The sequence below is a fragment of the Coturnix japonica genome, chromosome 11 (genome assembly GCF_001577835.2).
Source record: "Coturnix japonica isolate 7356 chromosome 11, Coturnix japonica 2.1, whole genome shotgun sequence".
Lineage (NCBI taxonomy): Eukaryota > Metazoa > Chordata > Aves > Galliformes > Phasianidae > Coturnix > Coturnix japonica.
In genome coordinates this window covers 12,985,921-13,010,260 of record NC_029526.1, presented here as the reverse complement: position 1 = coordinate 13,010,260, position 24,340 = coordinate 12,985,921, and the positions used below count along the sequence as shown (strand labels likewise).

Here is a 24,340-nt window from a genome sequence, read left to right as displayed (position 1 = left end):
GAAGCATTCCCCAATAGTTTCTAGGGGCAAAATGGCAATAGGTCTCCTTGACATGTTTAGGAACATCTCAGTGCACCAATAACCCTTGTTTTCACAAACAGTAGGCTATTCAAGATGGCTTAACAGCCCAGAGCTAGATCCTATGCCTGTTTCACTGCAAATCAGCTATACAACCTTCCCTATATAATGGGCATCTTTCTCTGTGTATGAAACCCTTCCCATAAATGCTGTTAATCTCGTTCTAACCATACTTCTTTTAAATACAATGACATGGTCAATGGTCCCACAGAGACCACATTTCCCAGTAATGAGGGAAATGGTATTTACAGGAAGGATTTAAATATTTCTTTTGTACTGGAGCATGCATTTTTGCATGTAGTATATGAACCCCTTAATACAACTATGACTAATGTACCCATCTAATTAAATTTTTACAGCATTCCAGCATGTCAGTGTCAAATGTTTGCCTCCCCATAACACTGTCAAACTCCTCCTTCCTCAGTGCCTGCCTGCCTCCTTCCACATCACGTGAAATCAAGGCTTCATCAACATCTTCATAAAGACAGGAGAATTCCCTCCCGCCTCCTCTTGTCCCACCAGTGGCTCCTGAGCTTCTAAATGCCATTTCAAGTCTGCTGCTTTGCAGAAAGATCCCATCTATTTTTGTGCAATTGGACAGGCAGGGATTAGAATCTAGAGCTAGAAGATATGAATATGCAAATAAGTTGAAGCAAATCACACATAAAACTTTGTTTCATGTGCAGTTTTCCTAGTAAAAAAGTGAGGTTTTCCCACTGACCAGATAGCTGCTTGGAAACAGTTTAGAGGGAAGGACATGAAAGCCAGGTGAAAAGGTCTGCAAGGCAACTCTAGGTTACTTGCCTCTGAATAACCAAAGGGCTTATGTGTGGGGATGAAGGGGGATTACCCCCTCAGATCAGGCATCACCAGGAAAACGAAGACATTGTTTAGTTCAGCCTGTATAATCTTCCCTTTACAACACAGGCAGGTCATCTTGCGATCTCTCCGAATCCCTAGGTAAGCACTAAGTTGTTGCCTTTAATTAGTCCGCAAGTTATAGTTTAAATGTAGTGGCCTGGCATCTCAATTAGGTATGCAAGATAAGAGCCCAATAAATGATTTCTCAAGTCTCATATTCTGCAGTGAGGACTTTTGGAGCATTGCCACAATGGGAGTGTTTCTCAGGGGAAGTCCAAGGAATTACTAAAACCAAGTTAAGATTGAACTAGAGAGGCTTTTTTTACTTGGACCACAAAACGAGGTTTAGTTTATTTCAAAAGAGAGTGAGACAATAAGGCAGCTCTTCTATTTAGGATGCTTAAGTACCTTGTAGAAAGCATAACCCTGAGTTTGGTGCTTAGGTTGCAAGGCCAAGTATCTGAAAATAGCTCAGTGTCCAGGAATGGAATTCCTACAGGTGCTACAGTCAGTAGGGGAACACCTATCAGTCTGATGGGAAGCTCTAAGGGAGAGAATTAGGAGGATTCGTGTGAACTACAGAGATTCATCTTTTAAAAGCTCTCGACCTTAGATGTTCCATGGACAATTAAGCCCTTCCCCATAAGGAGGCTTGAAAAGCAGGGCAAGGTGCTTAGAGTTATCACCCATAGCACTGCATGTGGTAGAGTCCATACCTTTGTCTGTTGCTTTGTCCTCTTAGTTTCTTCGGTTCTTGGCTTTAGAACATATCCTGTATTGCCCTCCCCATTGTAAATGTCCCCCTTTGTGCAGAGCACTGCAGTGTTCCTTGAGGGCGAGAGAGAATAACATGTGCCAAGGCCCCAGCAAGTTTTAGATGGCTCCGAGATGAAGAAGGGAAAACACAAAGGACCTAAACTGATGCATGAAAACCCACGTGCCATCTAAATTTCACATTCACCAATTAATTCCTTTGCAGAGAGCACCTGAATTGCCGTGTCAGTGAGTGAGCAGCAAGCTGGTCCAAACAAACAAGTGCTTTTCAGCAGGGGCTTACTCATAACAATTTTCATATCTCATTAACCAATTGATTCTGCAAACCTTCCCCCACTCCTTAATATTTTTTCCCCCATCTCTTTCCCTTGGCATGCTTCCTATTTCTCACAGCAGCAGCTGTGCACAGTTGAATAGTAAATCAAACACCCTAAAAACTGTTGTTTTAATACAATGTCTAAGATTTCCCAATTCTCTCTTCCTCCTTCCCCCCCCACACCCCCCCTTCCCCTTCTTATTTTTCTTGATAACCATTCTGGCTCATCTTTGTCTGGTGATAAAATAACTAAATCTGGTAGCAAAAGCTTGACCTGTATTCTCATTTTTTGTGGAAATTACTGGGTAGGTTAGTAAGTGAAAAGCAAGTAATCCGCGAGCAGTTTAGATAAGTGGATATTACAGCCTTGTGTTGTTAATTGGTATTAAATACATTTTTCAAATTACATTTCAGTAGCAAATGACTTTTCTCATCAGATTCTCTTGTGGCAGAGCTATTTCTTCCTTCATCACAGTTATAAGTCTTTGGAGAAATCAGTGTGCACGTCCCCCGCAGCCTTCATCTCAGCCTCTCCTCGGTCCATGCCATCTGGCAGTGTCAGCTTCCCCTATGTCCTCAGGTGCCTCTATTGGCCCAGAAGACCTTCTGAAGGCAGGTTGAGCTCACCACATCTTCCAGCCGTCCTCACCAGGACTAAAACACTTCCACGGACTCGCAAAGGTGCTTGGAGCTCCCAGCCCACAGTGCAGAGGTGGCTTGCTGGCTTGAATGAGTGCATCCCTGCTGGCAAGGCGGCAGCTCTTTGAAGCAGATAGTTTGCAGTAATCAAGAGCTCAATCTGCTGAAGTAGTTATTGAACTTTTGTTATCTCTGTATAACTTGGCATGTCTAGTGTGGGATGCACAGCTCCTGATTGCACGCAGGACTAGGGGTTGGTAGCTTTTTTTGTTGGTTTCAATCTGGGTTGTGCAGTGGAACCAACCACTGGTAAACCCAACTCCATGCAATGATGGCTGTTGTTGAGTTAGGAGGAAGGCTGCTTTGATTATGCCTACAGTGTGCAAATTGCAGATGCTGTGCCAGATAGACTCTAGCAGCATAGAGAAACTGCATGTGGGGGAAAATGTCCCTTCCCTTCATTCATGGCCTTTGTGATTGCTTCTGCTTTGGGGGAGCCATCTGATCACCCCAAGGGCAAATTCAGGGCAGGGAGGACATGTTGAGATCACATCACGATGTAAGCAGGTTTTTCTAATAAGCCTCCAAGAAGAGCAGCAAAATCTCTGTGTCATTATCAGCATAGGCGGGCTAATAACATCACCTTTGTGACATGCTTGGTGACAAAAGCCAGGAAATTCAAAGATAAGGCCAAGACCACATCCTTGACTCCAACCATTCTGAGAAATAAGGCTTGATGACAAGACAAAGAGTGGAAATACCAGCCTTAGCAGTGAGTCCTCACTGCTGCCGTTGATGTCCCTCCTGTTGATGTGCTCTGGTGAGATCAGAAGTTGATCCCCAGTACCCAGTGAAAGTCAAAATATCCAGAATGGATGCTTCAGGTCCATAGCACGATTCTGTGTTCCCTTGGGCAAAATTCTTGTTTGAACCATAGAACTGTTAAGGCTGGAAAGACCACTTAGATCATGCTGTCCAACTATCAACCCATCCGTGAAGCTCCTATAAGAGTGTACTTGCAGGGTGCAGGATAGGATCAGGAAACTGAGAAAAGATGTGGAAGTGCAGTGTAACCTCCTGGCTGCCCGCTTCTCCCTTTTTGTAGAATGACTGCTGAGGAAATCACTGCTGCTACCTCTCTTTGTGTCCCTGCTCCCTTCTTGTGGGACATCATGCTTTCTGTGGCTTTTGTTCTTTTAAAGTTGAGTTCATTAGAGAGTCTTGGTGAGCGCACTGTGGCTTATGGCAGCATGTAGGCAAAGAAAAAGGACAGAGCAGTGCCAAAGGCAGTTTGGTCTCCATTGGTAGAACCGGCTGTTAAAATCAAAGCCAGTCTCCTAAAACATCGTTATAAAACCACTCCAGCAAGCTTTACTCCCTGCTGCTGGGTTCCCATTTCTTGAAGCCACACCACCCATGCTTGTTTTGGCAGGCTGCTCTCCTCCTCCATTCCTACTGCAGCCATAGCTGCAAAGCCTCCACCCATGGTCCCATGCATCGTGCTGGTTTCTGCTGGTCTGGCAGCCCAGCCAGCAAGAGAATAGGCCTGGGAAGGGACTTGTGTAGAACTTTCTGGTCTAAATAGCTGTAACGTGGGACTTGAGTGACTGATAGGCCCAGAAGTACATGTGTTAAGCGTGCCCTACTGTAGCCAGCATTAATGATTTGTGGACAGGCCGTAGTTTTTCAACTAACCAGATTAATACCTCATCTGGTACATGAGTCCCGTGCAGCGGTACAAGTTGCATGCTGTCCCCAAAAGACCATAACAGCTGCTCTAGAGCTATTAACATCTAACTAGCAAATAAATAGTTGGGAACACAAGCTCATTCAAAACGGCAGATTACTTCCTGATAGGCTGCAGTGGTTCCTCTAGGTAAACAATAGCTGAGGGCACTTTCTGTAAAGCAGATTTTGACCCGATGGACCTTGGCTGGCAGGCAGACGTGTGCCCGGGCAGCAGGCTGGCAGCAAGGCTCTGCTGGGAAGGCAGAGAGCCCCAGGCCTGAAGCAATGTCTTGTTTCATCAAATGATGTGCCCTTCCCATCCTGCTGCCCACTTCTCTTAGGAGGAGACAAAGGTGCTTTTCCAAGCAAGAAGCTAAAGACATGAATGGTGAAAAAGCTTTCAAAATTGCTTTTGAGTTAAAAATCAGTCTGTTAAATGAAGCTGTGAGGAATACCATACTGGGGCTTCTTTTCCAGGCTTGTTTGAATGGAAGGGATTTTGCTTTTGCATTTAAGATCTGTCTGGCTGCAGAAAACCCTAAGACACCACTCAAAGCCACTTGTCCGTGGTGCCACACGGCTAATGGACATCTAACTCCTGCCCTCACTTCACAGGACTCCCCCAGATCTGCTCTGAAAGGCTCCTTCTCTCTGCTCCAATGTTTTCAGTCATTCCTCCAAAGTACATTCCCAAAACTGAGGGAAGAAGTCCAGAAATAGGTTAAGTGCTGGGCTCCCATTAAAAAGATTGATTTGGTATTAAAGTTAAGGAAGCAGATAAGCTCAGAGGAATGCTGAGAGGTAGAGAGCCCTGCCTCCTTTTGCTGTTGGTGCTCCATGAGAGGTTCAGTGAGTCCCACCCTGGAAATAACAATATAAGCTGAGATCAGAGCCGATGACAAATGGCTAAGCGCTGTCCTTGCTTCTGTCCATCCCACGGGGAGGCATCTTCATGCCACAAACAGGAAAGAAGAAAGTAGGCCCAAAAACAAAGCTGATTTTCAGAAGTGTGCAGTCAGCACAAATTGCATTTGCCACCCTGAAAATGGAGGCACTTCTTTTAGCACTGCTAAACACCAAGATTTAGGGCTTTGCTTCAAAAAGAGATTTCAAAGATACCCAGAAAAGCAAGACTCTATTTTTGATGGTGCTAAGTCCTAACCGCTCTTCTGGGGTTTTGAAAATCTTTCCCACTCTCCCCAAATTTGAAAACATTGTCTTCAAGTGCCATCAAGATAGAGCTCCTCAGTAATGCTAAAATTTGCTTTAAAGAGTGTGGATGAAAAATGAATACACTCAAAGATTATTCATGGATTCATATGCATGGATTCATGGAAACCGTCTCATAGCCAACAACAGCAGCATATTGAACCTCATAGTGGAGAATCGTTTCACTGTGCTTTACTGTATGTTTTAGTCTTATCTCTTTGCATCTTTATCAGAAGCCCATATATGCCATCACCATTCATTCCCCCCTGTGAAACAAGAGAATTACTAAATTTGCTTTTTGAAAGTGGTGGGGTACCCTTAAATAAATAATAATAATCCTTTTGGCTCTAGCAGAAGGGGTCGGAGTGGGGATTTGCCCTTTGAGGAAGGTGAAAAGTGCAGCTGGAGTTCAAAATATTCTGGGTTTGGATTTTATCTTGCTCTCGCTAGGCCAATGAGGGCACAAGAAATCTGGTGAAATGATCTGCTATGGAGGGTGATGCTTTGCCCCAGCCACCAGATACACAATTGTGCTCAGGATGTTTTTTTCATTACAAGAACTCCTCTGCAGATAAGGGGAAATGGGGGGAGGAGGACTTGAAGCACAAGCTCCGGTCGGAAAATGAACATCTTTGCAAAGATTCCCCCACATCCATGCATGGAAAGGGTTCTTGGGGAGATTTTTAGAAAATCATCAGCAAGAGTCTCTTCTCCCCAGCAGAATTTCTTGATGAGGACAGAGCCCCTCTCTCCCTGCCCCCCCCCCCCTGCTATCAGCTGGCTAATCTGCCTGCACATTCTGACACACAGCTGCGAGAGATGAAAACTGTACTGTTGATAGATGAAACTTTGGATAAGATTACATGGTTTTGAATATCTTGATGACATATTTGTCTGAAAAGTCTTTTAGAGGACAGCCTAATATAAATGCACGGAAATGTTTCTAATGACTAGCATTTGTCTACGTACTTGGTTTGGAAGATTAACATTCACGTGTTCTTCGACTGTCATTTGCATTTGTATGTGGAGGCAAACTTTTCAATAATCACTTCTTCATGCCGAGAAGAGTTAACAATTTATTCAAAATACACAAGGCCAAATTAGTCCCTGCTGCAGGGCTTGGTGGAGCTGCACCCGCAGTGGATGTGGCTCGGTGCACGCTGCAACGACGTGCCCGCCAGGCTGCACACACTGACCTTGCCCATGGGAATGGTGAAGATCCCCCACTGGAAAGACAGAGCACACTGCAAAAGGGGGAAAATCATAGCAAGGTCGGGTCAATTGCATCTTTCATCTGTTGTGCTGTGCGAAACCCTGGGTTGTTTGCTGTTTTGCACTGATAAATGGATGCAGCAGGACTTAGAGTTTGGTTTTCAGTCTCATTTTAACAACATCCAGTAATGCAATGTGGCCTTTGGAGTCCTGTCTTTCAGTTGAGAGCCTTATTTTAATGGGTGCACTGTTACCTGTGTGCTTTTGGATCCTGACCATTTCTGGGGGTATTCAAGAAACATGTAGGCAGTTGGCTTTCAAGATGTCTTGAAGAAAAGTAGCTTCCATACCTAAAATTTGGCAGTATTTCTGGAAACTTGGCTGTGTTCAGGTCACAGTAAGGATGCATCTGTGCTCACTGACCTTGATTTTGCCACGGCGCGTAAGTTTTGATGGAGAAACTTGCTGAGAGTCAGAAAGGGCTTTGGTCAGACACACATTAACGTGCACCTTTATGTTCCATTGTCTGCTAATCATGCAAAAAAATAATCTCTACTAATCTGTGTTGTGTTGATGTCCCAGATGTCTGGGTGAAAAAGCATAAGCTGAGCATAGGACTGCAGTTCTGAAAGGGTGAGATGTCCTTCCCCAGGGTGTGTGGGAGAAGGAGTCCCTCCATTCACAATGTATATGGTGCTCAGCTCAGCCAGGAGGAGAGGCAGCATGTGGGAAAGAGGAGTTTCAGGGCTGAATATTTGATGTAACGTTGTAGGGGTGAGGAAAGACGAATGCTTGCAGAGAATGGTGGGGCTGTGCATCCCTGAGAGCTTTGCCCAGTTTCTTAAATATAAATGAACCTTTCAATCTGTCTTCAGTGAGCTCAAAACTGACTCTGTGAAATCTGTAGGTAGCACCATGCATCACCTACTGTATTATTTGTGCACTGATGCTATGGGCACATATGGTGCTCTGGTTACAAGAGAAGATGCTAAGGGAGGACAGCACGGCTTATCCCAGGAGATGTTCATCTGTCCCTTTAGCACACTAATGTATCATTTTCCAATCTATGAGATATCTTACTATAGATCTATGCTAGAACACTCAGAAGAGTCACACAGAGCAGAAGTTTCCTTACTATTTGAAAATACCACAATTACTTGGCTGCTCCCCCTGGAGTTCTGCACGTTTCTTCAGAAAGCTTCTGCATTGAACATGCCTTTGTCTGGCGATGCTGCACAACCAGGGATACGATTTTGTTTTGCTTCCTCTCCACATACCGCCATGTCTCTGTAGACTTGCACTGACACTCTTTCCCCTCTCAGAATATGTTGACATCTTGATGTCTTCTCCATAGATTCACACTGACACAGCGTTAGGGACTTTGTGATGACACCGCAGCCCGTGTTAGTGAATGGTGAAATAGCCCTGTCACAAGCTATATTATGAAATATCAAAACTGTTTGAAAGTGTAGTTTTCCACGAGAAAATAAGAGGAAAAAAATATATATCTTGTGGGCCTTCAGCTTACCTTACGTACTGATCTGCTCAGTTATCTACAAACGGGGATGTTTAATACAGCACTCTGACCTTTGACAAAAGTAAAGAAGGACTTCATGCCATAGGTTATCAAAAATCACAGCAAGTAGGAATGATATTCCTGACTTCCAACAACACCTTGTAATGTTAGCCTGATACGGGTACTTTAAAGCTCTGTATCTGATACCAAATGTTTTTTTTTCTGTATGAGTTGAACTGGTAAAAATCCATTTTGTTTTGTTTTTCTCCTCCTTGGTTATGGGTATTCTTCAGAATACTGGATGTTCTTCCTTTCAAAAACTGTTATAATTACTCCAGTGCACCCACTTAATTTCTTCTGAAATCAACTCCAAAGTACAGTATTAATTTCTGCTGAGAATTACTTCGGTGCTCAACAGTGTTTTGACAGTATATTAATGAAGGCCTCCCTATGTATGGACCCAATTGGTTTCTGTTTTTCAGGCAGTTAGGTCAGGTGAAGGTGGGTGAGGTTGTCCAGGCTTTACCTCTTTGTTCCTCTTTTTAATCACTAGAGACTGCCACCAGCTCCATGTAGCAGTCAGGAAAACAATAGCTTCAGAAGCTGTTAAAGAGAATTTTTCCTGCTCCTACTTGGGACTATTATCTGGGATGAGGTAGTTTGGACAAATCAACAAGTTAAGACAAATAGTTTTGATTTCTTTGTTTGTTTATGGGGGGAAAAAAAAAGAATGCTTAAGAAAGTTGGAGAGGTGATTTTTGTTTCTTAATCCAAAAAGTGATTAATAGCAGGGCAGGCAGACGTGCAGTTGGAATTTGACCACACAGGACAGAGTTCACGAGACAAATTCAACCCTAGTTTAAGTGCTACATGGTCTAATGAGCCTCAGTATCTAGTTATTTTCTCGCATGTCTGCCTTGCAGACACCTCAGAGCTGGAATCGGGAAATCCAGCTGTGTTCTTGCTGCTTCTCACAACGCAGCGTAATTAGAACGTGCTGATAACTTTGTTGATGCATGAGAGATAAAAATCCATTCTACCTCATGCTGGTGGTAAAACCATGGTTTCATCAGAAAAGAGAGCAGATATGAATTAAAAACAAACTAAAGAAGACAGTATCATTTTCACCAGCACACTTCTCTGACATCACCACCATTGCTTTGCTCCTGGCATGGCATTAATCTCAGCTGTGAGTCAGGGCTACATGCTGCTTGACACTGCAGAGAACAGAAGCACTCCATCCTTGGAAACCCTTAGAACACGAAGCTGCCTACCTAGCAGTTCCCATTGCAGAGCTCTCCACAAAGAGCTTCTGCTCCTCCACAGTCAGGTCTCTAGAGAAATGTCATGTCCCCTAGTTGGTTTTTCTCCTGGGTAGAGAACATGACATGTAACCAAGTTTTCCATGCTAAGAATTTCATGTTACATATTGTTGAAGATGACTGAAATAAGTTATGTACACATCAAAATGAGTGAACTTTTACCTCTTCTATTGCAAGCTATCCGTGACATCCTTGGAAATCATTGACTTCTTTGCTATTGACATTGGTGGGGGAAGGGGAAAAAGGTTCGTCTTGCAGGAAACGCTGACTCAGAGATTTGTCAAGAAAATCTACTTTCTTAGCTGAAGAAGAAGGATTCATTATTTGCTCATCACAGTGAAATCTAATTGTGATATTTATATTCAGTATTAATTTGATTCAGTGAAGATCTCCAACATAGGCAAAGAAGCCAATCGTAATCATTTGTTCTGAAGCTTTTATTACTATTGTGTTTTGAATGCAGGTATTAAAACAGCAGTGGAGCAGCAGATGCTATAACTTGCATATTGCTAAAGATGCTACCTATGCAGTTCCTAAAAACACAAGCCCTTCTAATGGGAAGAAGCAAAAAAACTCCCATTAACTTCAGTTGGGTATAGATTTCAGGTGGCAAATAGAGTGGTGGTGCTTTCTGAGGAATGGTTTACAGTAGCTTTGAATTCTCTTTTGTACTTTATAAAGTACAGTTACATTCTGTATATAAAAGCGTCTGTTTTGCATTAAAAGCAAGTTTTCTTTTTAAGTAAGTTGAATAAACCTCCTTAAATAGATGAGATTGTTGGTACTGGGAGCTGTGACTTAGTGTATATTTTTTCAACATTTTCAAATACTCATTACAATTCCTACTTATTTTATAGCAATATCACACAATAAACATTTCTTTTCTGATTAAGGGATTGAAAGAGGACTGAATTATAAACAGCATTAATATAAAAGGGAATTTCTATCCGGTGCTCTGTAGGCCTGAGTTTATTTGACCTTAAACAATCAGTCAGAAGAAGTCACATCAGCTGCCGTACACATTCCACATTACGGAGGAATTAAATTAAGCAGCTTTAATATCTGTGAAATGGCACAGGACTGAAAGAGAATCGTTCCAATTTATGGAATTTGTATCTGATTTACTAGTGCATGTCTAGCAATTCCAGAGCCACCAATTGCTTTAAGACCACCTCCAAAGTGTTTTTATCACTTACAGTAAATGCGCTAACGTCGTGTTTTAATTAAACATTTAAAGTGCATCAAACAAATTTATTGGTGCTGCCAGAAGAGGCAAAAAGGAAGGCAAAAAAAGAGAAGAATCTGTGCTATTTGCAAAATGCCCTGGTGTACGCATGATGGTGTGACCCCGGTAAGACTGCTCTCAAACATTCCAGCTAATGTCTATAAATTAACAACTGCTTCCCCTCCCCTCCGGTCCCTCGTTTTCCATCCCCAACCCCCAAATCGTACTTTGTGCATAAAAACATGGCAAGAGCTTGTTGAAAGCCATTCAAGCTATAATATCAAATGGTTGTGAACACTGCATTTATTTTTGCTCCTTGAACACAGGCCTGATATTGAAATGATATAAAAGTCCCAGCAGCGCTTTATATTGATGTTGGCATTAAAAATGCTTTTTCTGTTAGTGAGAGAGAAGTTTCCCCCTTAAAAAAATAAAAGCCAATACCAGGCCTATCAAAACTTTATCATCCTGTTACCACTTGGGCACGGTATTAAATATTCAGAACTGGAGCTGGTTTTCATTAAAAATCCTTTTCCCTTCTGCACTGGGGATCGCAGACCCGCGATGGGTCCAGAATTCCTATAATCCTTTAAAAAAGAGAAAAGCAGGCATGGCATTGCCATCACCTGCAAAGACACGCTTGGATTTCAGCCCCAGGCTCGCAGGACTGATGCGGGGTGGCAGGGGCAGAGGTTGGCCTGGGAGCACAGCTGGCCTCACCACCTCCTCCAGTCCTGCTCATTGCTGCAGGATGGGGAACCTCAGGGAGCTTGGCCCAATGGTTCAGTGCGGAGAGGCAAACTGCAGAGGGCTACGTGATGATTTATGCTTTATGGCACCAAAACTACAGGCATGTTTTTTCGTGTATATAATATAGCTTAGGTTTTCTTAGGAGGGGAAGAGTATTTTGTCTTCCTGAGTAACCATTTGTTTTAGAGACTGACGATGGTGGCAGGTTTGCTTTCTTACATATCTGTTCTTTCATATATCCGTTGTTGTATTTAGCTGTTCTCTCATATGAAGTGGGTCATAATATGAACAGAAAGCATATTCCTGTACCAAACAGATGTACGCGTGCTGGTGCCTAGAGATAGGTATCTAAGCAATTCTTGTTAAGGTCAGTTGCCTGCTAACAAGCTGATATACAAATGTAAAGTGCATTTCATTTATATTATATTACATATCATCTTCAATTGAATTTGCTCCATTTGTTCAAACCCAATAACTGTAAACATCACATGGCTGGAGAGGAAACAAGCAAGGAACCCGATAGCTGCTGGATCTGCCAGGGGACTGGCAAGGCAGAACTTGGATTGCTATGGCACAACTGAGAATGGCCATTGCTGGGAGACCGAGACTTTTATTCAGAGAAAAAATAAATGAGGATGAACAACATTATCTCACCCCTGGCTATTCATCCTTTGTGATCTGTCCTGTACTGACTCATCCCAGTTTGCAGGAGACAATACTGACACAGGCTGTTTCATGGCTACCTCGTGGTCCACATCTATTTTTGTATCTGTTGTCTCCTGCTTTATGCTTAGCTCTTCAGGCATTCTAGAATTTGGCATAATGGAGCCCAATCAATGATGTGAGCTACGGAGCATGTAACACAGTGTGAATACGAGGAAATAGTTGTGTCTTTCAGCAGGAAGGTGGAGACATTTTTCTGGAGAAAGGAAATAAAGGCCTCAGAAGAAGGGTGCAGCATTTCTCTTCACATGGCTTTATCTTGGATGATTTACCATTGTGTTCTAGGGGAGTGATTTTTAAAAAGAATGAATTTTGCATTAAATCCCGAGTATGGTTGCTGCAGAAGAGAAGATATTTGCCTATTCAGATGATGAGCTGGATGCATAAGTGATCGCATCAATGGGTAATGTGCACATTCACTCATGAGAAAAAAATTTGCATGCCCTATAAAGACCTAAAAGTTGAACATCTGGCCTTTTCTGTGGCACCTCAATTTTGCGTCAATGTCTTCTATTCCTTGAAAGGTTTATTCCTAAAACCGTCAGATCATCACAGTCTTGATACAACATTCACTGCACACTGTTGGTAAATGAGCCAAGCTCAGCTGTGGTGGAATGACTAATTGTTTTGCAGGAGAGATGTTACATTCACCAGGAAGTCCTTGAGTTGTACATGGCTGGACATGCATGGCAGAAAGATTGGTGCTGTTCTTCTGCTGTGCACGAGGGACTGAGGACAGACTACTTTGTTATAATGGAAGTCATTCAACTTCTGTAGCATATGACTCTTTTCTTCTATTTAGCTCTTCGATATTGCAAAAATATACAGTTATTATTGAACCATGAGAAAAGCTTTTGGCCCTGCCTGTGGCAGAGGGGTTGGAACTTGATGATCCTTGAGGTCCCTTCCAACCCAAGCCGTTCTGGGACTGTATGATTCTGTGAAAAGTATGCCCAAAGTGATATAAAGAAAAATATCCTTCCTCTCAGCTGCCTGTACACCCAACTGAAGTCCCATCTGTCTGGTTCCTGCTAGGATTCTGGGAAAGCCCAAGGCTGTACCTGTCCGTAACACTGAATATTGTGATATTCTTTTTCTGTGCTATTGCCTTGCAAGCACAGAGTGAAAATTGCACCTAACCAGAAAGACTGGTGGACCAGGCACTTGTCTTGTGTCTGCTGCTACCTGGCTGCTAATGCAGGTCGTTGGTTTGCTGTGGGCGTTCACTCCTCACAGCAAGTCTTCCACATCTCACTGTCTTTATTTCTGTAATTTTGCCCTTGCCCTGACCACTCCAAATCCAGTTTGGGTTTGGACTGTGCAGCTCTGATTATGAGTCACAGCAATATTCTCACACATCCTGGTATATTAGTTAGGGGACCTGTGAAACAGCAGTAGGACAGAAAGTTATTAGTTGAAATTCCCAAATGAAGGCGCAAATGCTGAGGAACTCGCTCTGCTTTTATTTGCCCCAACTGAGGCAGAAATCTTGTGCAGCATGAATAAGTTGTTACCGGCTAGCTAAGAGAAGGGAGTTATCTGCTGGGTTACAGCCATCAGACTTACACTCTGGGTGCAACCTAAGGGGCTCTCCGCTTTCAGACTTCCAGCCCAGTTTTGCAAGACTGCAACTTAGGAAATTAAATCTTATCAATCTTGAATCACTTTTTCTTTAGGAGTCAGGGCCCAAGTGCACAGAGATCCCTCAGGTGAGTTTTGATCTCAGGACGAGTGGTGGGCTTAAAATTGAAATTACAAAGAAGCCAGTGCTTCTGATGGCTTCTAGCCCTGCCAGCTGCTGGCAGATGCTAAATAAGAAGGGCCCAGGTGCTGCAAGAAGCACATGATGGGGAAGATAACAAGGGGGGTTACCAACCATTCCCTCCCATGCAGAAAAGGCACTCTACACGCTTGTACTTATGACCCCAAGATCAAGTTCCAGATAACCATGTATGTAAAGCTCGGTTATCTTTCAGAGAAGCCACAAGAAGCCTAAAACTGAACTCTATTTTTATTTTTTTTTTTCCATGAGGAAGTCCTGTAGCTGCACTGCTCTGGCACCATTGACTGCAGCTCTGCTGCACCTCTGCTGCAGTGGGTGCACACCAGTACTCAGAAATGAGAGGGCAGAACGTCAGGAGCTGTCACCTCCACCAATCTAACAACAGTTTGCCCAGCTGAGGGCTGGCGGGGAGTGTTTGCTCATCTGCCTTAGCTCTGGAAAACGAGGAGGTTAAAAATTAATCTTTGCAGCTGGCAACTGCTGCACTGACACGGTGGGGCAGAGTTTTTTCCAATACCAGGAATGTTATGTAGCTTTGGAGTGGCCAAACACCAGGGCTCACGTGTGGTAGCTTGACCCAGACTGAAGGCACTGCGTGACCTGCGTAGAGCTGTGTGCCTTTTTGCACTGACCTGCAGTGCACCTTTTGCACTGACCTGTTTAATTTTGGTGATATGAAGATGTTGGCATCCTGATTCCTCACTGTGACAGCACGCTTCCATCTGGAAAATGGAAAACTGTGCTGTGATGTGTATCTTTCATTTAAATCTGCAGGATTAGAGATACTAATAGCAGGCTATTTGAGCGGTGCAGGTAACTATAAAACCTTATGCTGTATCACCCCTCTTATTAGTGGCTCCTTGTGCTTTCCTTTGGCTCATCAGCTGCAAAAGGACACAGCCGTGTGCTGCAGGAATCTGCTTGAAGCTGAACCTTGAATTTCAGGTAGATTAAAAAAAGACAGTCACTGCTGGAGGAGACTGCAGGAGATGGAATCTAAACCTGCTGGAGCCAAACTGACACCAAAAAGAGCCAGCCTGCCACTACTGTAAGTAGTGTAGCAGTTACCTGAACAGCTATAAAAGTGTAAATCCATAGAGGGGGCAGGAAAGAACAAAGAGAGAACTGCCCTCCACTTCTCCTGCTCCACAGGGAATAACACGAGCTGCACTATAGCAGCAAATGCTCCAAAGGGAGAGGAAAGAGCTGCGGCTGAAATCTCTGTGCAAGCCACAAGGAAACAATTCTGTGTCTCTAGTTCTTTCTGTCTCATTCCGTTGCTGTGCAAATAAATAAGCCCCATGATTGCTCAAGACCTCATGCAAACGTGCTTGCACTCTGCGCTCCCGGGGCACAGGCAATGTGAGCAAAGCTGGTTGTGAGAGCCGAAAAAAATAAAGCAGATATTGTCGCCTATCACCTTGTGTCCATTAGATTAAGTCAACATCATTAGATAAATTCTTTCAGCAAGATGGTTCTGCAGAAGGATTCAAGTGCATACCTGTCCTGCTCAAAGTACCACTGCTGCTCCGGCACTAGAAGTAAGTGCCTTTTGAAGGCAGTTCAGAGCCCCCGTGCAGCTGCCTGCTTTATAGCTCGGAGCTGCGTGTCACCTTTGAAGGCTGGGGATGGCAGTGGCAGAGCGGTGCTTCCCAGCCGGGGGAAGCAGGCAGACAGCACGATTCGTCCCTTGCAATTAAGGGAGAAAAGCAGAAGCTGGAGAAAATTCAAGCAGTGTGTTTTAGTAAAGGATTACCTGACCTCAGTGAGCTGCCAGTGCCACTCACAGGGACGTGCAGGACCGATTCAAAGCACAGACGGTAATAAGCGCACATGAAACTGGCATGAATTAACCCGTAGAAGACTGAGTTTATTGCTCTTCATCATTTACACACATCCTTCTAAAGAAAACATGATGAAAACCTGCGTGTAAATTACCAACCTGAATGCTGTTCCTCTGTTCTGGGCTCAGAGGGCAAACCTCCCAGTGCAGAAATACCATCTTGTGATAAAATGACTAATACATGACTAAAGCCGTTTTCCATTGTGCAGGCAGAGCTCTAGGGATCAATTGTTTTTCATGGTGGATCCCTCAGACAGTGAATTCCTCTGGTGGTTGGTACGATATTCATGGCCAGGGCTGTTAGTCACCTCCAGGGAGCTGAAATAGGATGCCGCTCCGGTTGCTGTTATTAATCTCGACTGCAGGTGTGAAAATTAATTTCATGGGTATTTTTATCATTTCCTCTTTGTTAAGGATTAGCATTTCCCAATGACCCGGACTCCGGATACAAAGTGGTTTGCCCAGCCCCGCCACAATAGTGAGCTAATGCTGGAGAACAGGAGGGGAACGGGGCATTAAACCTTCCATTCCCACTTGATGTGGACATTGAATGCCACTGAACGATGTCAGATGTCATCACAACATACACTTCTCTGCACTGAGATTCTATAAAGCAGTCATGGAAAATGCAAGTTGTTCTCAGTTCTGTGGGAGAGTAACACATTTGCCAATGGTGTGAGGAAAAAAAAGACGAAGTTAAATGTATCAAACCAAATCAAATGTAGCTGCATGGAAAGCTACAGCTCCTATTTGCTGGCACCCAGGCTGTTTTCACATGGATTTTCTGACAGATGCTGCTACATCTCCAGCCTCCAACATGGAGACCAGAGATAGGGGTCAGGCACAAGAATGGGAATGTGAGGGCAGAGCTCACCTGGTGGAGAGGGTGAGGGGGTGGGAGCAGCTGGAGCCATGGCAGGGAAAAGAACACACTGTCCCCAGCTCTGCCCAGGATTAAGCCCTGGCTGCTGGCAGCGATGCTGGCTCCAGAACTGTCTCATTTTCATTGACACCTCCTCCTGCCAAAACCCAGTGAGTAATGCTCAGGAGATAAGCAGGTTAAGCCAGATTCAGCATGATAATTGAAGGTTGGAGATAACATGAGATCCTTATGTGCTCCTGTTGGTACAGCCCCTCTCTGCCATAAGGCCACACGAGCCAAGAGCCTTGTGCTGCTTAAGACCTGTCATGGTCTTCATATGCATAACTCACATGGGATAAGCCCAGTGCATGGCACTCAGCCCACCATGCCAACTAATAACAAGTCTGTGCCAAATCAGGCTCTAAGACATTAAATCACAGCTTTGTTTAAAAGTTACTGAAGTCGATCACTCTTAATAACGGCCATCTCACCCTTCACAGTCACACATCAAAAAATCACCTCCATATCATGCTCCCCTCACCACTCACTGGCAGTCAGCTTTGAGGAAGAGAGAGCACATAAAATACACATATTATTTCATGCTGCCACTGCTCCTTGCTGATGAAACAACTCAATGCAGAGCAAAAGGGAGAGAAGCAGCAAGGATTTTTCAGAGCTAAAATAGATACAAACGCCTTGTGTGTATCACAGGGCTTTGCTGGGACGCCTCGGTGATGTGATACTGATGTGACTGTTTTCTTCTCCTCCTTTAGTTAAAGGAGTTAACTGTAGTTTTCTGCAGAGATCAACCCGTGCACCAGATTTTACCAGATTACCTCTATTTGCTCACTTCATCTAATTTGAGAACAAACACATTATATAACCCAACATCATCATCCCAGTTATAAATGACGAATTCCACCATAAAGCCTGATAAAAATCTTTATTGCATTTTCAGTTTTTATATCTTTCAGACAAATAGTTTTTTGGCATCAGGGATGTCTGTATTGATTTTTACATCCAGGCCGAGCCATTCATGGAAATGAGTAAAGTGGGACATGCATCATGGGGTGAGCACAGCACAAACCTGGTGGCACCAACCTCCAGCCAGAGAGAGAAGCTCCTTCTGGATCATATGGAGTTATCTGGGATATTTTGAGTGTTTCAGAAACACGATAAGCAAGCAGTGGAAATGATGGATTCGGCAACACTGATGCAAAACTGAAAAGAGAACAGAGAAGGAAAGCAAGTTACATTAGCAGAGAGAATTCTGCATAAAGTATACCGGAGCGGCTGGGGAACAGGCAGCCAAGATGTTCAGCTGCAAGTGGAGTCCAATTTGATGCTCAGCATGAGTTTAAAAGGAAGATTTTCTCAGCTTTAAAATAAAAGAGCAGTGTCAGACGTGGATGGGGCAGCAAGCTGCAGTCATAGGGATGGGTTGCCCGGGCTCAGGAAGAGTGAGAGCACTGAAAGCAGCTCGTTGTGCTGCGGTACACTTAGGGATGTGCTCGTTGCATCCAGACAAAACACACATGTATGCCAGCACCCGGTTTGTGGAGATCCACCACGAGTCAGTGGGAATGTAGCCTTTGGGGGAGCAGACCTCATTCCCTTCCAGCTGATGGCTCTCAGTTTTTGCAGCCCCAGCCCTTTGACACAAACAAATTGCTGCCTGCCAGGACCCGATCCTGCTGCCACTGAAATCAATGGAAGTTTTGTTGTTGGCTTCCATGGGATGAAGGATTCAATCCGGCAGTCGATAGGGTTCGGGTGTCCTTTGTCTAAGTAGGGTCGTGTTAATACTGGAGGACGGGCCTAAATCATATCCATTATTGGGATTTGCGGCTGAGCATAAAAACAGGATTAAGGCGAAGAGAGAAACAATCCCAACAGTGAGCGGGGAGCCCCGAGCGAGCTCCATCAGCGAGCATGGGGCAATGAGGGGGGAAACCCACTGAGGAGGTTCCCCTTTCTGCTCCTTCTGCAGGAAACTTTGAGTCACCGTCTCATTATTAACAATTAGCAAAGCATCGGCAGAAGCAATTATTGTCACACTCATAAAGATATTAATCGATGGCGCTTGTTTGCCGCTGCTTCTGTTCCCTCTTCTCCGACACCACAGCACCACCAGGAAATCGGGATTCGTGGTACATATGTTGGTGCTCCACTTAATAAAAAAGACACCTATATTTTCAGATAAACTTTGTTAGTAATTCATGAGGTAAGTGACTATTTATGCTAATCGGGGAGGAATATATTCTCGAGCGGAGCGCGTTCCATAAATTTGAATGCAAAATGTTCAATTACGAAGTAAATACAGGTAATGCAAATAGTAAATTACCTCCAATAAAAATATATAAAGAACGTGTCTTCAAAGAGAGCGCGGCTTTTATTTGCATCTGCGAGCTGCTTAAAGAGAAAAGAATTAATAACCGCCCAATTGCTGCCGCGATGATTGAGCTCCAAATGCCCGACCTGTGCTGACTGCCCGCAGTCACAGCGCTGTTCCGTACCCCCGATAGAAGGCAGGACTGTTTCCTCAGCAATTTTATCCCCGCCAGATTATCTCGTCTGATTCTATTAATTCTCTCCCATAAATCTGCTAACAGCGATCTGTGATTTACTCACCCTGTTAACTGATCTGAGGACTGTTAAAAGGATTTATCTGGCGCTGCACCTAGGAGCGGGTTGTGCCTTATCACTGTGCTCCGAAGAAGTCTCTCGGAAAGCAATTTGCCCGGTTCCATAGTCAAATTCAGCGGGCACTCTTTAGTTCTGCACCATAAAATCAGACACCGGGCAAACAAAGGGAGCGGTAACTGTTCTTAATGTGTTGTTCTTGATCCGCACCCAAGGCTGAGCTCCTAACCTGGAGCAGGACAGGAGGTGTGGGGACGTGGGCTGTGCGTTGTATGGGTCCGTGCTGGGAAAGGGAGCTGGGCTGGGACGTGGCCTGGTGGCAAAACCCCGAGCCTGAATGGCTCTAATTGAAATGAAAGTGTGCGATTGTTAGGGGGAGAAACGCTGTTAATAGGGGGACTGTAAATGTTTAGACAGCCGTCGTGAATAGCCAAATAATAAAGGAAAATAGCACAACAGTGAGAATTACAGAAGGGAGGGAGGAGAGCGTTGTTACTTCTGAAGGTTATCCAAAAATTGCTAATAATCCTTTCTGTCTGCTACACCGTGCCGTTTTGGGGCAGCAGCTCTGCAATAATCACAGCAGAACAATGCTGCACAGTAACTCCAGCGCTGCTCCGCTTGCACTCACTCACATCGGTGTTAAGGAAGAGGCTCCCCTTTAGCTCCCCCAAATCTGCGCTCTTTGTCTCCAGTTTACTCAGCAATCCACTGGTTTGCAAATGGAGCACTCTGAATGCAAACAGTTTGATGGGGCTGGAGCTGTGTTTCCACAGACATCCATCAAACGTGCAAGTGGAACAGAGTGAGAGTGCGTTCCAAAAAGCAATAACCTCCACTTTTTATGCCTCCCATAGGTGAGCACGTTAAGTGACATACAGTGCCACATTCATCTTGCTCTGGGGAAAAAAAAAGTGTGGGGAATGGGGCCGTCCTGGGGGGGTTGTGCTGTAAGCTGGGAACTTTTGCTGGTTCCGATGGTGTGCAGGAATAGGAAAGCCAACCCGAGTTGCATTCAGTTTGTCACTGATTGCAGCCTCTAAGATAAACCCGGCAGATGTTCGGGTGTCTTTGGGGCTGTGCAGAACTACGCTCTCGTGTTGTTCGTGCCGTCAGAGCACGCTTTAGGTTTGCAGTATCGCCTCTGCGATCCCATCTAGGTGTCGTTATCCTGCTCGCCTCGCAGCGTGCCCTCCCTGCCTTTTGGCTGCCGGGAGCAGCGCAGCCGCACGGGTCAGTGCCGATAATGGCACGGTCGGGAGATGTTATCTATTCGTGAGCCCACTCTCCCCGTACTATTTCCCAAGCAGAGAATTCTTTGGCTGTTGCAAACGACGCTTTTCACAGTTGGTGAAAAATTACCCAGCAACTCACCCGCACCTACAAAGTCTTATAAATAGCAAACTGCGAGGGGAAGGGGGAAAAGGAGCATCTGAAGTACAACGTTCAAGACGCCGGTTTAATATATGACCAAGTGTCAGAAGTCAGGTTTCTGAGAATTACTTTCCAGATAAACAACTTCACAGCACCGCACTTCATCTTACTTACCAGAGACACCCCATTTATCACGGAATTACAAGGAACTTTAATTCTATCGATATTCCCATAAAATCCAGCCTGGTAGCTCGGGAGGGGCACTGCGGGAGCACCGGGACCGCCGCAGCTCAACACCCCCCACCTCCCTACCCCCCTCCTTCGACGGCCCGACCGACAGCGGAGCGGCTCCGCTCGGCTTTGCGCTGCCGTCGAGAGATGGCGCTGTCGGGGTTCGCACGGAGCCGCTCCGCCGCTGACCGAGCTCTGCCGCTCACCGCCCGCCTACCCCCCCTCACCTCCCCGGCCCCGCTCCCTCCCCCCCTCGGAGGGGGCACCGGGAGAGGGGAGGCGAAAGTAAATGCAGTTTGTTCGCCACGGGGCTGAGTGCTGAGGGAGCGAGGCTTGAAAACTTGCAAAGCTCTTTACTAACCCGGCGTGGTTGGAGGGGGGGGGGATGGAAATGGATGCCCCGCGCTCGGAAGTGGGGAACGGCGAGTAACGCGGGGAGCGGCACGGACCCCGCGGGGTTGCACCCACCGCCCCCTCCCTCGGACCGGCACCGCGCTGCCCCGCACAGAGCCCCGCACACAGCCCCGCACACAGCCCCGCCGTGCCCCCCGGTGCCCGCTCCAGGGCAGGGGCAGCTCCCGGGTAAAGCGGAGCGCAGCGCAGCGCTCACCCGACGGCAGCGCTCGGCGGGCGCCGTCCCGACCCGACGGAGCGGTCCCCACCCGCAGCCTCTTACCCGGTGCGTCCGGCGGAGGAGACGGGCAGGAAGGGGTTAAAGCTCGCCCAGCTGACAGTCAGCTGATGGGGCCCTGATTGACAGCTCCCAAAAGTTTCCTTGTTCTATGCTAATATTCGCTGGGTGGGTGCCGCCCATTGGTCCGGCCGAGGAGTCCATTTGCCATTTGGAGTCTGACGTCAGGAGCGCTATAAAACTCTGCAATGCTTTTAAACTCTCCTGCTGGATGAAACCTTTAAAATATTCTTCATCTTCTTGCCGTAGCTGTGGGGTTCAGGGTTTGTTGGTTGTTGGGTTGTTGTGTTGGGTTTTTTTTTCCCCCCTCTTTTTTTTTTTTTCATTTTTTTTTTTTTTAATGATTGTTTTGGTTGCGATAGATCGACTTTGATTTCTTTTTGTCTCCGGTCTCTTCTCCCTCCTCCTTCCCCCGATGAACCTCTCTCCTCTCTCTGCACTTTGCACGAGAGAAGCCCAGAGGAAAAGCACCATGAAGTGTTAAAAATAACAAAACAAAAGCAAAAAAAAAAAAAAAAAAGAGAGAGAGAGAGAGAGAGAGAGAGGAAAAAATTTCCTCGCAACACCCGCGAACGCTTCCAGCTGCAGTTTGCGAGAGAGAAAGAGAGAGAAGGGAGGAAAAGAGCCGTGCGTGCAGAAGGCGCAGAGCCCCTCGCTCTGATGCAGCAGCGGCAGCGGAGGCTCTGCAGGGGATAACGCGGAGCGGGCGGAGCGCGGCGCGGCGGAGGAACGGACGGACGGGCGGACGGACGGACGGACGGACAGCAAAGCTGGCTCACCCGGCGGCAGCGCAGAGCAGCGCCCTCGCTCCCGGAGCGCACCCTTTCTGGAGGACTGTCAGCAGCAAAAGGATGGCATCAGAACTGGCAATGAGCGGCTCCGACCTGCCCACCAGTCCCCTGGCCATGGAATATGTTAATGACTTCGATCTGATGAAGTTTGAAGTGAAAAAGGAGCCGGTGGAGACCGATCGCATTATCAGCCAGTGCGGCCGCTTGATCGCCGGGGGATCGCTCTCTTCCACCCCGATGAGCACGCCCTGCAGCTCGGTGCCCCCGTCCCCCAGCTTCTCGGCGCCCAGCCCCGGCTCCGGCACCGACCAGAAGACCCACCTGGAAGATTACTACTGGATGACGGGCTACCCGCAGCAGCTCAACCCCGAGGCGCTGGGCTTCAGCCCCGAGGACGCGGTGGAGGCGCTGATCAACAGCAGCCACCACCCGCTGCCCGGCGCCTTCGATGGCTATGCTAGAGGGCAGCAGCTGGCCGCGGCCGCCGGCGGCTCGGTGCCGGCCGAGGAGATGGGTTCGGCGGCCGCCGTGGTGTCGGCGGTGATCGCCGCGGCGGCGGCGCAGGGCGGCGCGCCCCACTACCACCACCACCACCACCACCCGCACCACGGCGGCGGCGGCGGCGGCGGCGGACACCCCCACGGAGCGGCGCCGGGCAGCGCGCCGCCCTCCTCCGCCTCCTCCTCGGCCGCGGGCTCCGGAGGCGGCGGTGGCGGTGGAGGCGCCGGGGGGCTGCACCACCCGCACCACGGAGGAGGAGGCGGCGGAGGCGGCCTGCACTTCGACGACCGCTTCTCCGACGAGCAGCTGGTGACCATGTCGGTGCGGGAGCTCAACCGGCAGCTGCGGGGCGTCAGCAAGGAAGAGGTGATCAGGCTGAAGCAGAAGAGGAGGACCTTGAAGAACAGGGGCTACGCTCAGTCCTGCCGATTCAAGAGGGTCCAGCAGCGGCACGTCCTGGAGTCGGAGAAGAACCAGCTGCTGCAGCAAGTGGAGCACCTAAAGCAGGAGATCTCCAGGCTGGTCCGGGAGAGGGACGCCTACAAGGAAAAGTACGAGAAGCTGGTCAGCAATGGCTTCCGAGAAAACGGATCCAGCAGCGACAACCCCTCCTCTCCAGAGTTTTTCATGTGAGTTCCCACAGCCTTGCCACCTTACCTAAAAGTTCTCCGTGTGAGTTGTTGTTGGGGGCTTTGCTAGAGCGCCGACCCGCCGTGCCACCTTGTATCACTTTTTGGTTTTCCAACTCAAAACTGCTTTCAGACAAACTCGGGTTTTGGGTTGGTTGTTTTTTTTTCCTTGTTTTGTTTTTAAGGTGGGCCGGCTGCTTGTTGGCCAACCTCAAGTTCTACATCAGTTTCTTTTCTGTTTATTATTATTATTATTATTATTATTATTGTGGGGGCTTGCTGTTGTTTTTTAAGTTTAAAAGACCCAACTCGCCACCAACTCAGTTCTTCATATGAAGCTTGCTCTGAAACCTGCCATCCACATCACATATATATATATTTTTAAGTTCATGACTTGTATTTTTTTTTCCTTTGAGCTTGCTGTGTCCAAAAGAGTCAGACCATTTTGACGTTGTTTTATTATTATTATTATTATTTTTGCCATCCTGAGTTCTTCATATGAGATTTGAGCTTTGCGAAAAGGAAAATAATTTAAAAAAAAAATAATAAAAATAAACGTTTAGGGGAAAAAAATCATCGAAAACACAAAGCAAAAACCACAAAAAATATACAAAAAGAAAAAAAAAAAAGTGAAGTTTT

At 46.2% G+C, this 24,340-nt stretch overlaps 1 protein-coding gene across 25 annotated transcripts in view; it reads left to right on the top strand.

Annotated features, from left to right (window-relative positions):
- MAF (MAF bZIP transcription factor) overlaps positions 1 to 24,340 on the top strand; it is a 698,813-nt gene that overhangs the window by 510,356 nt on the left and 164,117 nt on the right. For 3 of the 25 annotated variants that reach the window (XM_015874120.2, XM_015874119.2, XM_015874123.2), the window contains exon 1: positions 21,767 to 23,701. The exons of 20 other annotated variants lie outside the window; for them this stretch is intronic. In XM_015874120.2, the coding sequence (XP_015729606.1) occupies positions 22,632 to 23,701 (1,070 nt within the window). In that variant the 5' untranslated portion in view covers positions 21,767 to 22,631. Of the gene's footprint in view, positions 1 to 21,764; positions 23,702 to 24,340 lie in introns of those variants that run through there. 2 more of the 25 variants (XR_001557764.2, XM_015874121.2) reach the window with 2 other exon arrangements.